At 36.2% G+C, this 16,356-nt stretch overlaps 1 protein-coding gene across 3 annotated transcripts in view; it reads left to right on the top strand.

Annotated features, from left to right (window-relative positions):
• NSMCE2 (non-SMC element 2, MMS21 homolog (S. cerevisiae)) overlaps window positions 1-16,356 on the top strand; it is a 252,157-nt gene that overhangs the window by 44,445 nt on the left and 191,356 nt on the right. For all 3 annotated transcript variants that reach the window (XR_551103.1, XM_008581195.1, XM_008581096.1), the window contains exon 3: window positions 9,488-9,594. Coding sequence is in view for 2 of the 3 variants with exons in the window: in XM_008581195.1 (XP_008579417.1) it covers window positions 9,488-9,594 (107 nt within the window). In the remaining variant the exon portion in view is untranslated. The remainder of the gene's footprint in view (window positions 1-9,487; window positions 9,595-16,356) is intronic.

Here is a 16,356-nt window from a genome sequence, read left to right as displayed (position 1 = left end):
GTTTTTTTTTTTTTTTTTTTTTTTAAAAAGGACTGGATGAGGTATAGTATGTTCACAGTGCTTGGCATATAGTCAGTGAAGATTTGTTCCTTTTTAAATACGTTTCTCTTCTCCTCTGTTCATTTTTAGTGTTTTAGCCTGACCATTTTACCTCTAAGTCCATCTCTGAGAGAGGGGTAAGGACATTTGTTTAGCCTCTACCCCAGTGTGGTGAACATCTGATGAACACTTACTCATCCTTCAAGACACAGTTCAAATTTACCCTCACCTGTTAAACTTTTCCTACCTTCCATAGGTAGTGTCACCTGCTCCTTCTTGCTTCAAAGCATTTTTGCCTGTCTGACATATAGTTAGAACTCAGTAAGCAATTGTTAGGTAAATGAGCTTCTGAACTTGGGGGAGGGGTACAGTGTTTACAGAGCTTCTCACTGAACATTGCAGTCTGTGAGTTCAATTTAGTGCTTTGGAAGTTAGTAAAAATAGCTGAGAGAGTTAAGGAAATGGTCTTCACTTGATATTTTTTGATTCCAAGGGCAAAATGCTTTCAGTATTTAGATTAATTACATTTGCAGTACAGTTATTCATTCTGTAATAATAATAATGGCAGATAATATTTTGTTAGTGCTTACTGTGGGACAGGCCCTGTGCTAATCATTTTACCTACATTATCTCATTTACTCTTCATATTGACTTTATGAATTAGGTACTGTTTTTATACCCATTATACAGAAGGGAAACTGAGAATCTAGTAAAGTGGCTTGCCAAAGACTACATAGGTAGCAAGTAATATAGCCTCCATCAAGTTTAAGACACTTTTGTAATCGATGATATAAGCCATTAAGTCCATCCCTAAAGAATTGAGGGTCCTGAGAATTTAACCATATCAACGTAGTCTTGACCTTATTAGCTGAAGAAAAATGGGTGCCCTTTAAGGATTTTTTAAGATTAGGAAACAATAAGAAGTCAGAAGGAGCCAAACCAGGACTGTAGTAGGGTGGATGCCTAATGATTTCCCATCGAAACTCTTGCAAAATTTCTCCAGTTTGTTGAGAGGAATGAGCAGGAGCGTTGTTGTGGAGGAGAAAGACTTGCTGGTAAAGCTTTGTTGGGTGTTTTTCCGCTAAAATTTGACTAACTTTCTCTAAACACTCTCAATAAGCAGATGCTATTGTTTTCTGGCCCTCCAGAAAGTCAACAAGCAAAATGCCTTGTGCCACAAAAAACTTTTGCCATGACCTTTAACTCCTGACTGATCTGCTTTTGCTTTGACTGGACCACTTCCATCTCTCAGTAGCCATGGCTTTAATTTTTCTTTGTCTTCAGCATCATACTGGGAAAGCCACGTTTCGTCTCCTGTTACATTTCTTCAAAGAAATGGTTCAGGATCTTGATCCCACTTGTTTAAAATTTCCATTGAAAGTTCTGCTCTTGTCTGCTGCTGATCTGGGCACAACAGTTTTGGCACCCATTGAGCAGAAAGTTTGCTCAACCGTAATTATTCAGTCAGAATTGTGTAAGCTGAGCCAATTGAGATGTCTCTGGTGTTGGCTATTTCTGCTGTTAATCGTCACTCCTCTTCAATTAGGGCATGAACAAGATGAATTTTTTCCTCGCAAGTTGATGTGGATGGTCTGCCCCCATGGGCTACATCTTCATCTCTTCTCTTCTTAAAATGAGTTACCTATTTGTAAACTCCTGATTTCTTTGGGGCATTGTCCCAATAAACTTTTTGTAAAGCATCAGTGGTTTCACCATTCTTTCACCCAAGCTTCACCATAAATTTGATGTTTGTTCTTGGTTCAATTTTAACAGAATTCATATAGCTCTGTTAGGGGTTCTTTTCAAACTGTTTATCCTTCTTAGTGCCTCAAAGTAGATCCTGTTCAGACATGCTATATAACAAGTTAGTGTGAGTTTATTTTGGTGCAAAAATTTTTTGCAATCCATGTGTAGTTTTTTCATAGTACCTGTTTTCCATGAACTTTTTGAAGACTGCTCATATTATTATGATAAGAGAATTGTATAGGTGGGTAAAGTAAAGATGACAATAAAGGTGAATATTTTATGAGGATTCCCCCATATTTTCTGTATTTGTAAAGAAACCAGCTGCCTACTAGCTTGTGTCATACAACTGATACAGTCGTCACTATTACTTCCAGTGGGAGGCAGTTATAAAACGTTGATTCAGTTTTAATTTTACCACACTAATATCTATGTGGAGGAATAATTATAACTTTAAGGTAAGTGTAGTGAGAAGTAACCCAAGTTTCTATTATGTATTGCTCAAGCAGTGAGTAAGTCATTAAATTCAACTCCTGATGAATATATAAAGATTGCTTAATACTAGGCTGCCAAGAAACACACACACTCTCTCTCTCTCTCTCTCTCACTCATAGAGGTACTCTGAGTGAGAGAGTGTGTGTGTGTGTGTCGATATATGTTGCTAGAGATAGTTGGAACTATATTTTCACAGAAAAGGAGTATTTTATTTTGGGGGGTAGGAAGGGGTTAAGGATATGGTTTATACTGTCACTTGTTTGGATTTATCCAAAAAGACTAAATGTCTTGTTTATAAAGTATAGAAGAATGTAGTTTTGATGTGAAGAGATTAGGAAATACTTATTCCCTATGTCAGAAGGTAAAATCTCCCTACTATATGTTCCACTTATTCCAAGAAATTTAAAATACGATCAGGCAATTCCCTGCCTTCTTTTCTTCCTTCCTCCTTGCCAGAATGGACATACATACTTTATGACATTTGATATTTATCAGATTCTTCTGAGTATATGAGTCATGTTGAATTGGAATAAGCAACCTCTTAAGAACACTAAATATCTGCTTTGTCTTAGCCTGGTATTTTACTAATAAAATGGATGGAGTTGAATTTAATCATGGCTGTGTAGAATAAAAAACACCTGATTCCACAGATTTTGTTTGTTTAAGACAAAATTTCAGGAAACAGCTTGGCCACGAGTAAAACTATGCAGTTGAATCAGACATATGAGGATGTGCCTCCCTAACTCAGTCTTACACCTCCCTAACTCAGTCTTACACTCATGTGCACACACGCTGGTTGCACACATGTCCTAGTTGTAAGGGTAAAGAAGTTTTATGGACCTATAAGGTATTTGATCCTATTCTGGAGATAAGGGAGGATTCTGAAAAAGAATTTTGTGGCTGAGATCATAGGAAACAGCAGAGCAAAGCAAAAAGACATCTGGTAGTGAAGAAAGGTAGCATTGAGCTATGTGTATGGATATGCTTGAGGAAACAGGGAGGAAAAATGTCTTCATTTTCATGTCTGTTTCATTGAAGGCAGTTCTATTGAAGACGTGGGAGCTTACTTGGCTCTGGTTGCTACTCCAAGACCTGTTTCCTCTCTGCTTCTGAAACCTCAGGGCAGGGCCTCAGGGAAGGGAATTTATTTCTCTCCAGTGCATGCCTTAGGCTGCAGCTATAGGGCAGCTGTATTTAGGGAAGGGTTCTATTTAGAATAGTTGGTTAAGAAGCTATATTACTTACCTCCCATTATTGCTGAACTGGTTGCTGGTGTGGAATGAAAGTTTGATTGGTATATTGACCATGTCCACCTGAACATGGGGGAGCCAAGATAAAGAATTTTCTGCTCCCCCATCTGCTGTTGCTTTTTAACCTGAGGCCTTGAAAATGGCCTCATATTGGACAGATAAGGTGTGAATAGATCCCAGACAATGATAGAAGTGGTGCTGGATAAACTCTTATGTGTCCATGCTGTGCTACATAAGAATGACTGTATTGCTACCGGCTTACTTCCTACATCTTTTACTCACAAAGAACCAGAAATCTGTCTTGCTTGAGAGTCCGTATCTGTAAACATTGCTAGTTTGTCTCCTTTCTTGCTTTGTTTGTCTCTTCTGCCTCATTTTGTCACTGGCCTTTCACATTTGAAACAACCAGCATTAATTGTTAATATTTTGTTTTCATACTTTTCATACTTGTTCTTGCGTAAGCCATCCTCTTCCTCTCATTGAAGTCTCCTAAATTTTTTTAAAGTTGAATTTGATTACAACACTAAATCACTCATTTCTGCTTAAGGTTCTATTGATCATGTAACTTTGATGCCTATTCAACCCTTAAAAAGAGAAAATTGAAAGTTATAATATTGCTCTTAGTCATTATTAGACGTGTCTAATAGTGTGGCTGCTTAGATTGCATAATTATAGGTTTGTTTGACTTTAGGAAAATCATATGTGGGCCAACTTCATGCATTTAGAGAATTTTTATATTACAGGTTGAGTATCTTTTATCCAAAATGCTTGGGACCATATGTTTTGGATTTCAGATGTTTTCAGATTTTGGAATATTCACATTATACTTAGCAGTTGAGAATCCCAAATCTGAAAATTCAGAATGCTCCAACAAGAATTTCGTTTGAGCATCTTGTCAGTACTCAAAAAATTTTGGATTTTGAAATATTTCAGATTTAGGATTTTTGTATTTGGGATGCTTAACCTGTATATAAGTATCAGAGCACTTCAGTCTAAAAAGAAGCCCTTCTTCAGTGGTTATCATTCTTTGTTTTTCTAGGATTTGCCGCTGAATAGGATAAAAAGTGAAACAGAAACCGTCTTTAAAGGATCAGTTTAATTCTATAGCCCTTCTTGGTCTAAATAACACTTTTAAAGTTCTTCAGGTAATACCATTATCAGTCCACAGTGGTTCGGCATAGAGTTTGGGATAGTGCTGACCAGGGTCATTGGGTACAGACATGCAGGTTTGTGGGACAGCCCTGACACTGGCATACTTACAGAAACAGTTAGACTTTTATAACATAAATCAGAGATTATCTGTGCCCTCTGGACTTGATTTACTGAGATGCGGGTGGGGAACATATTTCAGCTAGTTATTGTACTGACTTCTTGGAACAATGGCTTAATTGGTGTGCCAGGTGACAGGTCTCTCAGAGTCAACAAGATCTCCCCATGAGACTTCTTCTGTATTTATTGGCTTGTAAATGAATGTTCAAATATATCACTTAGGTCCATTCGAATAATGAAAGCAAGGATTGACTATAATAAATAAATGCTCATAGAAGGGCACATTGAAGAAATTTGAATATTCCTAGCCTCCCCAGACCCTGCTTGGCTGGGGGAGGGCAAAGATGTGGATAATAAAAATGATTTATATTTTAATTCATTTGAGTATCTAAGGTAGGAACAATTTATAGTTTGGTTAAAGTTTAATTTTCTAATTTATGAAACAATGTCCTGAGAAGAAGACTGAAGGAAGAGTTGCTTTAATTCTTTGTTGGATCCTGAGAACACTAAGGCATCATTCTTGCCCTCAAATATGTTAAAATCTGTTTGGAGAAAGGAGACATGCAGATAAGAAATGCAGGGTTGTTTATGGTACCACAATATCAAGCACTGGTGTTAAGATAAATTGAGTGAAGAAGGAGATTTTTCTAGGCTGGTATAATTAAAAAGCAGGTAGGACTTGACTGAGTTCAGCCCTTGAAGGATGTGTAGGTTTTAATTTGGTATAGATTCGCAGGAAAGGCTTTCCATGAAAGGGTGGGAGAATTTTGATGATGAGAATATATACCATGGAATCAAGTAGCAGGGAGCCTCAGGCTGGTCAGTCCTTCCGTACCCACTCAATCCCCCAGCTTCTGTTTAGTCAACAGCCAACTCCCGTCTGTGTTTATGTGTTTATCATTTTTTTCCCCTCAAAAATCTCAAGGGACTTATTTGGCCTTTTTGCCGTTTTCATGCAACACTGTGCTCTTCTTTCCCCATCTCAATTCTATTGTAGAACAGGACACAGATTCCCTATGCCTTCCCTAGCCTGTTGTTTCCATGCACACAGTCATGTTTTTAAAAAGAGGTCATTATTGCAGTTGGGAAATAAGCGCTAACATGAAGAACAGAAAGAATCACAAAAATAATCTTAAAATGGCTGTGCAGGTTGCTATCTGATATGGATGTTCTCATGACCTGTATTCAAGGTACTGGTGTGAGGGTCTCTTCTAGTTCTCTTCTGAAGTCTGTGGTCTCTCCAGCCCCTTACTGTAGCAGACCAAGACATTGTTACTGAAGTCTTCTCGCTGGGCACCACTTCCAGGTGTGCTGTGATTCTCAGTTCTTTTTAGAACTCCCTTCCTGCCGTCTTCTAGTGTTTTCCCTTCCCGTTGTTGCCTCAGACTGCACTGGTTTTCACTTGTGGATAATAAAAATGATTTATATTTTAATTCAATTTTTTTTTTCAGCAGCTTCTCCCAGCATTCTTGGGCCCTGGAGCTTTAGCTGAGGCTGTCTGTAAGCCACAGTTGGCCTCCAAAGGTTCTCCGCTCAGACTTCATGCCATAAAACACTGACCCCAGCCCTTGCTCATTTTCTCCTTTGCAGAAAGGTCTCTTTGACATTGTATTTCAAATTACTATCTTGTTTACTTTTACTAGCATCTAAGAGACCTTGGTGTAATGAGAACTATCGTCCCATTTATTCTGTTTTACAAACTTTTTATAGCATTTTGAATGTCTTAGGCACATTCTGAGTGCTTTCAAAAGTTAACTCATTTAATCTCAGAGGGAGCCTGCCAACATTATATCAATTCCCACTGATTTAAGCCTGTAACAAACTTTCATTTCTTATGCTTCAAAGACTTTTGCCCTCATTCTATTCTTTAGTGGGTTCCTGTTTAGTTTGGGGGTACCTCTAATTATTGGATTTTTTGAAAAAGCAGTTTATGCTCTTAGTCTTTGCTTAGGTTACCAGCTTTACCTACTTTTTGTTTTTTTATTGAAACATAATTGATTGTACATATTTGTGGGGTACAGTGTTGAATATCCAAACCTGTATGCAATATGTTATGCTCAAATCAGGATAATTAGTATATTCAACATTATACAATGTAATAATTAATTTTTTGTGGCCCTTTACCAATTTCTTGCTACTCTCCCCCACTCCTGCTTCCCACCTCTGGTGGCCCCAGTTCTGTTCTCTCCTTTTGAAAGTTCAGTGAATTATTGTGGTAGTTGTATCTTTCTTTTTTTTTTAGCTCCCACTTATGAGGGAAGACACCCCTTTACCTACTTTTTTGACCAGTTCCAGTGTCAGAATCTAACATCCATAGAATATAATGATCCACTAAGAAAACAATAACATAAAAGAACTTTTTTAAAACTAGGTAAGGCTTGTGTGAAACCAGAAGTCTATTTTTCATTATTTCAAATGGAAAAAATTAAAATAAATTATAGGTTAACCAAAAATCCCTAACCAATTTACTGAAATATAACTAAATACAGTAAAATGCCTGTATGAGAGTCGCAAACCATTATATTAGGATACAAGTTGCTTAAAATTCTCTTCTTGATCATCAAAAAATTAATTTGATTTTCAACAAACAGTTGCTGTGTATGTAGCAACATATCCATGTCGGTACCAGCAATATCTTTTTTTTTTTTTTCCTTTTTGTCTTTTTTCATGTCCGGCAACGGATCGCAACCCTCAGTGTCGCACCCGTACCAGACCGGGACCAGCAACGGGATCGCAACACTCGGTGTTGCGCCCGCACCTCGCTCAGCCAGTGAGCGGGAACCGGTCTGTATGTGGGATCCGAACCCTTGGCGGGAGCGCCGCTGCACTCCCAAGCGGCGCACTGTAATAGTGCGCCACCGGGCCGGCCCGATACCAGCAATATCTAAGCAGCATGTCTCCTCTTGACATTTTCAAAACATCAACCTGAGACTGATGGTCTTTATATCGAATATGACTGGAGTCTTTTCTCATATACCATTTCGTTAAAAATAAATTTAATTTGAGGAAAGTAAATAGAATTTTTTCTATATAAACATTGCCCCCTCCCAACAAACATACATTAAGATAGAGGTACATTGTATGCAGTCTGGATTTAAAAACCAAAAGGTATTTTACCAGAAGCACATTAATCTAGGCGATATTCTATGAAATATGCTTATAATTAACTATTGTAAAATTAAAGCATAATTTAAAAGTCTAGAAAGATAATTTTTAAAAGCCAAATGTAAATGGATTTTACATATTGCATGACTTTGGGTTGATCTGTGTTATTGCTTTTCAGAGTAGAAAAAGAAATATTGACATTTGTCCGAGCTAAGATATTTGGAGAGCCTTTGAGTATGTGCATTCCCAAATGTGATTCAAGTAACTAAACTTTATCTTTTTTTTCATTTTTTTAATGGCAAAATTTTTATGACCTTATATTCTCTATATTTAACTGATTTGTTAAATTATATGTGTAAGAGCTTGAAAAAAAACCATTTAGAAGAACTTTTAAGAACATTACCTTGCTTTTCTAATCTGCTAGTCACTTTTTATAGTCTCCTGTTACCTGAGGGTGTTTTAATTTTTTAAACATATAAGTATGGTTGTTTTCTATTCTGACTAATAGATAATTGCAATAACTGAAACATTGTAGATCTGTTTCTGCTGATTCTTATTCTTGGTGGCTGTTTCCTTGTGTGTTTTAGGGTATGTGAAGTTTTTTGTTCCTTTTATTTTTGTTTTAATTTTTTCCTCTGTGATCTGCTCGTTATTTGTAAAAATTACATGTAGGGATTATTTAACACCTAGGATAAAAGTATCTTCTCCAGAGAGGAGTTATGTTTGGTCCCTTCTGCCAGATGCCTCTGGGTATTATCAGTCTGAGATCACCTCACACCAACATCAGAACTCAGGGTCTCCGGACCACTCTGGTTAGGGGAACCCAGGCTACAAATCTAGGACAGCTGGCTTGTGGCCAGTTTTCAGAAATGGGTTTGTTGTCTCTCCCTTTTCCCCATTCTGCTTAATGGCCAAGACCAACCTCTCTACCAGTCCCAAGAAGCAGGGAAGAATTATTTCTGGTTCATCTTTATACCAAGGAGTGGGGATCCCAGCTTACTGTGTGAGGGTATGTAACTTTGGTGTTCTGTTACCCCACTTCTCTTTTTTGGTTTTCTCTAGATTTTGTTGGTCTTCCTAGATTCTTACTGTCTTAAGACTTTTGTTTTTATGAAGATTTCTTTTTTTTTCCTGTTTTATCTGATATTTCTAGTTGTTTTTAATAGGAGGATTGGTTCAAATAATATAACCCATTGTTATTAGAAGTGGAAATCTTTCTTATTTGATCTTTAACAATTCTATGAAGTTTATGTGGCAGATATATGATTGAACTGCTTTAACGGATGAGGGAACTGAGGTGTAGTGATTGACTGAAGATCACACAAGTAAGTGATATGGCCTGGAAATCCTAAGAGTCTATTTTTCTTTCTACCCCAACACTGCCTTTGTGCCTTCTTCTACTGAGTGTATTCTTAGAATTTTGAATGAAGCAGGCATATGTTGAGGAGGTTTTTAAAAAATATATAACACCTTTACAAAATTATTTAGGCTATTAACTGAAATAGATTTATATTGGTGCAACTTTTTCTAGATTTTTCTAGGCATTTTAAGTGGAAAATAATAATTGCGGTCTTTTTTTCTTTCAGCTGAAGTGAGTAGTGAATATAGTATGGACAAGGTGATGGTTGAATTTGCTATAATGGATCGTCAACTAAACCATTATGTAAAGGCTGTTCAATCTGCAATAAATCATGTAAGTTTATACCACTCACCTGGTTACAATTCACTAACCTAGAAAAAGAAACACAGAATCTAAATTTTTTCTAAAACCTTAATATTTCCTTGTCCTTACTGTAGCAGCTATTAATTTCCTCTTAATTATGAAGTCTCATAGAATAGGAATCTTAAATATTTTTCCCTGCTAGGCCACCAAGGTTAATTAGCATATTAAATCTGTTTTAGATTGTCTTACATTTTTTGGTCTCAAAATTTTTAGTGTAAACCTTCTTCAATTGTGAGTAGATTTTTATAAAATGCTAAATATTGCATACAACTTGTTTTTATTGTTATATTGCTTAAGTGTGCAGGTTTAGTTACTCATTCTCTAGGTTTAACTAATATGCATCTGTTGCAAAATTCTTAGATCAGATAATATGGAAGAGTTTTAGAGCAATTTTAGAAATAAAGAAGGTTGGCATTTTGATTTTTCCAGAAGCCAAACCTATCTTTGTTGACTCCAGCTGTCACAGGAACAGCACATAAGACAGTTAAGGCGGGAACATAGCAACATCCTTTTCAGTAGTACTGTATTGAGTAAGAAATGAGCAATGTGATTGCAGTAATGTTTCTGGGAAGTCCTTTGTCCTCTGATCAGCAGAAACTCCCTGCTGAACTGATTTCATATACCTGTGTAATAGGGTGTCTTGTACTTCTGGTTTCTTTATTTGCCTTTTCTTACTAACAGCTATGGGAAAATTCCAAAAATCAAATATTTTACAAGATTGGCTACTATTCAGTGGAAGATAAATTTTTAAATACTGTTTAATACTTAAGCCAATGAAATGAACATTATATAGTGATATGAAAGTTTTTTGTCTTTTTTTTAATGGCTAGTATTAAGTGTAGTGTTTGTGACTGACTATAAGAATGTCTGCATATATCTAAGTAATAAACTCCTTCAGCTTATGAAATTCTGTTTCTGGCCTTTTTGGTTTTTAGTCCTGGTCTTGTGGATATTTCTTCCATAGGAAAATATAAAAATGACATCATGTTGACATAATATTTAAAGCTGGATAACAAAGCACTTAGACCAGAGGTTTTCAATTCTAGCTGTACCCTAGGATCAGCCAGTTCCTACTCTCAGAGATTCTGATTTCATTGGTCTGGAGCAAGATTAGGCACCAGTATTTTTTAGAAACTCATTGTAATATGTATCCAAGATTGAAAACCACTGACTTCGAAGAACAAGGCTGACTTTATAGAATAAAATAAAGCGTGTCTGCCACCAGACATCAAAGTTAGGCCTATTATATGGATCAATGTTGCTTTTACCCTTATATTCTATGGAGACTATTTGATAGGCCTTTCTATCATTAACTTTCGTACTGTTCAAATGTAACAGCACAGTGTAAATTAAAGATAATGAGACTATGGAGTCAAAGTACTTAGTGTTGATTTTTTTCTGTTAGTCCCTAAGATTCACTAAAATGCTTAAATTCACTAAAAATACTTAAGGTAGTGAATTTTAAGGTAAATTCACTAAAAATGCTTAAGGTATTTTTACATCAAGAATTGAACTCTTCTCCCTTCAAGAAACTGAGTCACTCATTAAAAAAAGTTAAACACAAGGAAATCCTCACCCTCACCCACCTTAAGTAGTTAGCAGCATTTCTTTCTTCTTGAGGTCTCATTCCATTACGCTCACTCCACTAAACAGGGAAGATTATGCTCTGAGTTTAATCTCACTTTTCAGCCCTAATCTCACATTAGACTGTGGAGCAACTTGCAAATTCAGTGATTCTAATGCTTGTCAGGAAGGTTCCTGGTCTTTCATAGGTGGAGAAAACATGTTTATTTTTCTTTTATGATGCAAAGTTATACTCTCTGTGCACGCTTGATGCAAGACCCAGAATAGTAAATCATAGTTCTATAAGGTTTCTAAGACCTGAAATTATATTGGAACATAATGGGGATATGACCATTATTTTGAGAGAAATGTTTTACATCACTTTACACTCTTGAAGTTATGGACATGGCTATCTTATTGCTTATTTTGGTTGGGGATAGAAAAATGAAAAGCAGCTTGGGAGGGGTAAAGATGGTTCAGTTCTTTAGAAACTGTGGTTGTCTAAGGGTCAGAAGCCCTTTTAGCCCTAGTTCTTCCACTTTCTCAGTTATGATCCTTGGACAAGACACTCAACCTCTTGGAAACTCATGTTTTTCATCTATAAAATTCTTGGCCTTCCTGTTTCACAAGATTTTTATGTGAACCAGATTAGATACTGTATATCAAAACACATTGGCATTCATAAAATTTGATGGAATTATAAGGTATTATATTATTGCAAACCTAGATTTCCAAATACAACTCCTTAGAAAGTAGAACAAAACCTTTCTAAAAAATATGTACTTTGTTGTGCTCACTTTATTTCAAGGTACTTTTATTGGCTTTGACCTGTCCTACTCTGTAATTCAAAAATCGTACAGGATTAGGTATAAGCTACATGAGTTACAATATTAGGTGTTCATGGTGTCCAAAATGAAGAAATTGTTTTAAGTCAGATTATTAAGAAAACAGATAATGAGAACATGTGTTAGTCCCATTTAACCTTCTGCTCTCTCAGACTTTTGAAAGCTGCAGTGCTTCTTTTAATGTATCATTTGCCCAGATTCTGATCCAACCCGTGGTTTTCGTTTATGAATTTTCACATAGTCATAGAAAGTTTTAAAAAATGTTTTTTAATCATCAAAGAGCATTCAAGTTTATTATTTAAATAAAATCTCTTTCCCACTTCGCTTTCACAGACTTCTGAAGGTTATGCACCTCTGAAAAGGTTTTGGAAGTTTACTTTGGAACCCTAGAGGTGTGGGTCAGTTTACCAACAGTCCCTGGGAAGTCCCTTTGGCAGTTAGCAGAAATTCTCAGATTGCCTTCCTTTGTCCTTTAAGAAAATACGGCTTCTATATTTCACAATGCCTGAAGATTTTATTTGGAATCAGTGTTTATTTTAGTGCCCTGAAACTTTAAAAAAAAAAAAAAAATTAGGTCTTTATTCTAGTAGTTTGTAGAGGGAATATTATGCACTAAAAAAATTTCCAGATGGTCTCTAAGCCATTTATGAAAACTTTCAGGATAAATGGGTTTTATACCTGTCACAACTCTTTAAAAACTTAATATAGAACCACAGAGAGTTCTATATGAACTTTTCGGAGACTTTTAGTCATAAAATCACACATGTGTTGAAAGAGTTTTGAAAACTGTAAAATGGTACACAGATACATAGTACAGTCACTTCTTTTATCAGTGTTACTGCCAGAGGAAAACTGTTTTCTCATTTTTGTGCTGAGATCAGAGTGATGTTTGAACATTAAACTTCTGATGACCTGATGTTCCTTTCCTTGCTTTCTAAGCTTTTATTATTTTAGTACATTGAAGGGACACCATTGGCTGGCTTTTTGTTCTCAAATGTTCATTGGATAAACATTTACTAAACACTCATGTGCCAACCACTTCTAAGTGAAAGAAATAGGACATCAATCAGTGAGGCTTACATGACCTTCACCTTCAGGATGTTCGAAGTCTAGTACAGGAGACAAACATCTAACAAAAAGCAGTACAGATGTTATTTAATTATTGTTGTGTGCTACAAAGGGAAAATAAAACATTCAGAGAGTTAAGAACTCAAGGGGCATAATATGTAATGGGGAGATGGTTGGGAGACTCCTTCCTGAGGAAGTGATATTTAAGATGAAAGGCAAATGTGCTTCAACATGTGGAATGTGCTAGGAAACTTCTCTATGTGACTTTCGCATGAAATGGAATCATCTTATTTCTGATTGTCTTGATGTCAGAGTTTCAGAGTTCCTTCAATCCAAAGACTTAATTTGAGAAAATAAGGCCAGAGAAGGCCTACCTTTATATACAGAAAGTTAAAGTATATAGGGTAGTTGAGTAACCTACCTAAGGTTGGTCAGTGATTCATTCATTAATAGATTCTTGAGTTCCTACTATGTGCCAGGAACTGTGCTTAGTAGGGCAAGTAATGGCAGTAATTGACTTAAGGATAATTTCATCACTGATATTCTGCTTCTCAAGTAGGGGTTCTCCTCTTGAAATGAGTAAACCCAATGGTAGTACTGTGTGTTTATGATTATTTTAAACTAAACCCATAGTCTGATCCCTTAGGCTTCAGATTCCCAATGGAGGGCTTAGAGGGTGGACACCAGTTTAATTCAAGGAATCCTCAGTCCATTTTCAGGTATGTGTTGTTTTCAAATAGAGATGATAAAAAGTCCAACCACTATCATTGGGGTAGTACTTGCAATTTTTGTATAACGTTAATTCTCATAGTGAAAAATGATATGAGCCATGAGGCTAAATGATAAGTGGCCTAACAGTTTCAGATTGGTGTCACATATTATTAACAGTTGATAATGAAATATACATCCTCTCTTATTTTTAGTGAGCAATACTTGTATAGTCCTAGACTGCAGCAAAAATAACTAAAGCTTGAGATTTACTTTATATTTTGGCATATATATTTTTTATCATGATTCTTAATTGTGTAGTTTAACAAATTTTAAATCTTAAAAGAATTGTCAGACTTTACCTGTATTGTTCTTTAGTATGTGCTGCTTTAGCATATTGATTTATTGGAAAATCCAGAGCATGTGTGTTTTCTTCACTTTTCCTCTAACATTCTCTTTGTGATACTTGCATTTTATAGATTATGTAAAATTTTATAGCATTTAAATTGGATTGCAGCCATGTATTTGTTTTTGCTTTTTAAGTCGGGGTTTTATAACAATTCTTACCAAAAGCCTGGGGAAGGAGAATATTTTTCTTCTTAAACAGAGCATTTAGGTGCTAGATTGGTCCATTTGTGTGGTTTCTTATAAATCTGCTCATGGATATGCCCTGTGTACTGTGGTGGGTTTGGTGGGGGGGCGGGGGCAGCTGGCCAGTACAGGAATCCAAACCCTTGACCTTGGTATTACTTTACCAAGCTCTAACCAACTATGTTATGTTTTTTACCTGATAGGCTAACCTGAACATTTTGTTGGCCTTTTAAAACTAATAATGTTGCGAGTTAGAACAGTAGAAATATACTTCACATAAGCTGTTGAAACCAACACAATCTTAGATATAATAAAAGAACAAGGTGGGTCAAAGGTATAGCTTACCTCAGTCCTGTCATTATGCAAGTAGTTTTGACTATTTTTGACATAACACTTCCCTGTGCCTCCTCACCCTTCACTCTTCATGAACTGGTAAGCTTGCCTTTGTCTTACTTCAAAATTACCTTAATATTCACTGTATTAACCTGAAATCTTTTGGGGTATTTTGCAAGTTGGGAGTTGCCATTTTAGTTAAACCAAATTTGGGGAGAATTTCTCACTAAGAAAGCTAATAATTTATTTTATAATATCTGAAAGAAGTTCTAGGCCATAGGATATAATTTATTAGGTATGATCACCTGCTGACTGGATATAAGAATGCACCCCATTCTATTAGACATTGTGAATCATTAACAAAACAGGAAGGAGGGGAAAATTAGTTTGGGGTATGGAACCTAAGGACAGAAGTTTCCTGATTATGGGAGAAATTACTGTTGTCAGCAGAATAGCAAGAAGATGAGAGATGACAGAGAGTGAAATTAGTGAAAAGCTCTTGGAGCCATGATGGGGAAGCACTGGAAGACTACGCTGTTCTTCGTTCCCTGCCCCTGACACTGAGCACTTCAGAATCAAAGACGGCCTCTTAACACTTTCTTTGTCTTAAGTTTTCAAGTGAGTCATATATGAGCCTTTTCATCTATGGTAACATTGCCCGCGTATGGAAATTAACAAGTAAAAAAGTTGATTTGGGATGAAATCCCAAAATTACCCACTTCATCCTGGAATGTTGTCTATTTTTGTGATTATTGGTAATTAATTTCTATTTCAGTGCTTTAGAACTCCCTATACAGTTATTTTCAGATTAAAGTTGTGTTTGATAGCACTTTGTTTAATGCAGAGAGAGAGTTAGGTCTGGATATAGTATTCCACTATATTTTAGTTCACCAAGTAATAATATAGCTTCTAGTAGGTGAAAATTCTGCCTTATGTTATATCGCGACTGATTTTAATGATTAGTTTATAGAAATCCATTCAGTGTTTTGTAGGTATTGTTAGATTTTAATCGTAATTACACTGCTGGCCTTAATGTGCCTCTAGTGCAGCATTTTCAAAAGTTTGCTCCATAATACTAATTAATCAGGATGTGAATAAGTATAATAGGAGAATAGGATTTTGTGGTCAAATAAGTTTGGGGAATGCTTGATTAAAATAATTTCCTGAAGACTCCAAAGCCTTTAATATGCTTTTATGCAATGTGATTCTCCAGAGGAAGAGGATATTCAGAAATTTCCCAAACTTTGTTAACTAGAAAACGTCTTTGGGTAGGGGACTGATATTCTACAGAACCCACTTTGAGAAATGCTGCTATAGTCTCAACCCCCTAATGTTTCAAAGGAGGCTAAGAGATGGGTCCAGCAGTGGTGGAGTTTTTGTAGCATCCAAGGAACTGTGGGGTGTGTCAAATTCCCTGCCTGAAATGAGCCTTAGTGATGTTTCTATGTAGAGGTCAGGAAAAGGCCAGAACTCTGAAAAGACAATACATTATACCAGCAGTAAAAAAGAGGAAGGAAATGTTCTTAAAAACATACCATGATTGCTCGGCTGTCAGAGTCTGTTAGAAGCAAATAAGACCTTTCTGTGGAGTGATGATTTGGGAATAAGGAGAGAAGGAAGTGTT

The sequence above is a fragment of the Galeopterus variegatus genome, unplaced genomic scaffold (assembly GCF_000696425.1).
Source record: "Galeopterus variegatus unplaced genomic scaffold, G_variegatus-3.0.2 Scaffold7, whole genome shotgun sequence".
Classification (NCBI taxonomy): Eukaryota; Metazoa; Chordata; class Mammalia; order Dermoptera; family Cynocephalidae; genus Galeopterus; species Galeopterus variegatus.
The sequence above is the reverse complement of the archived record's forward strand: the minus strand, read 5'-3'. Positions and strand labels throughout refer to the sequence as shown.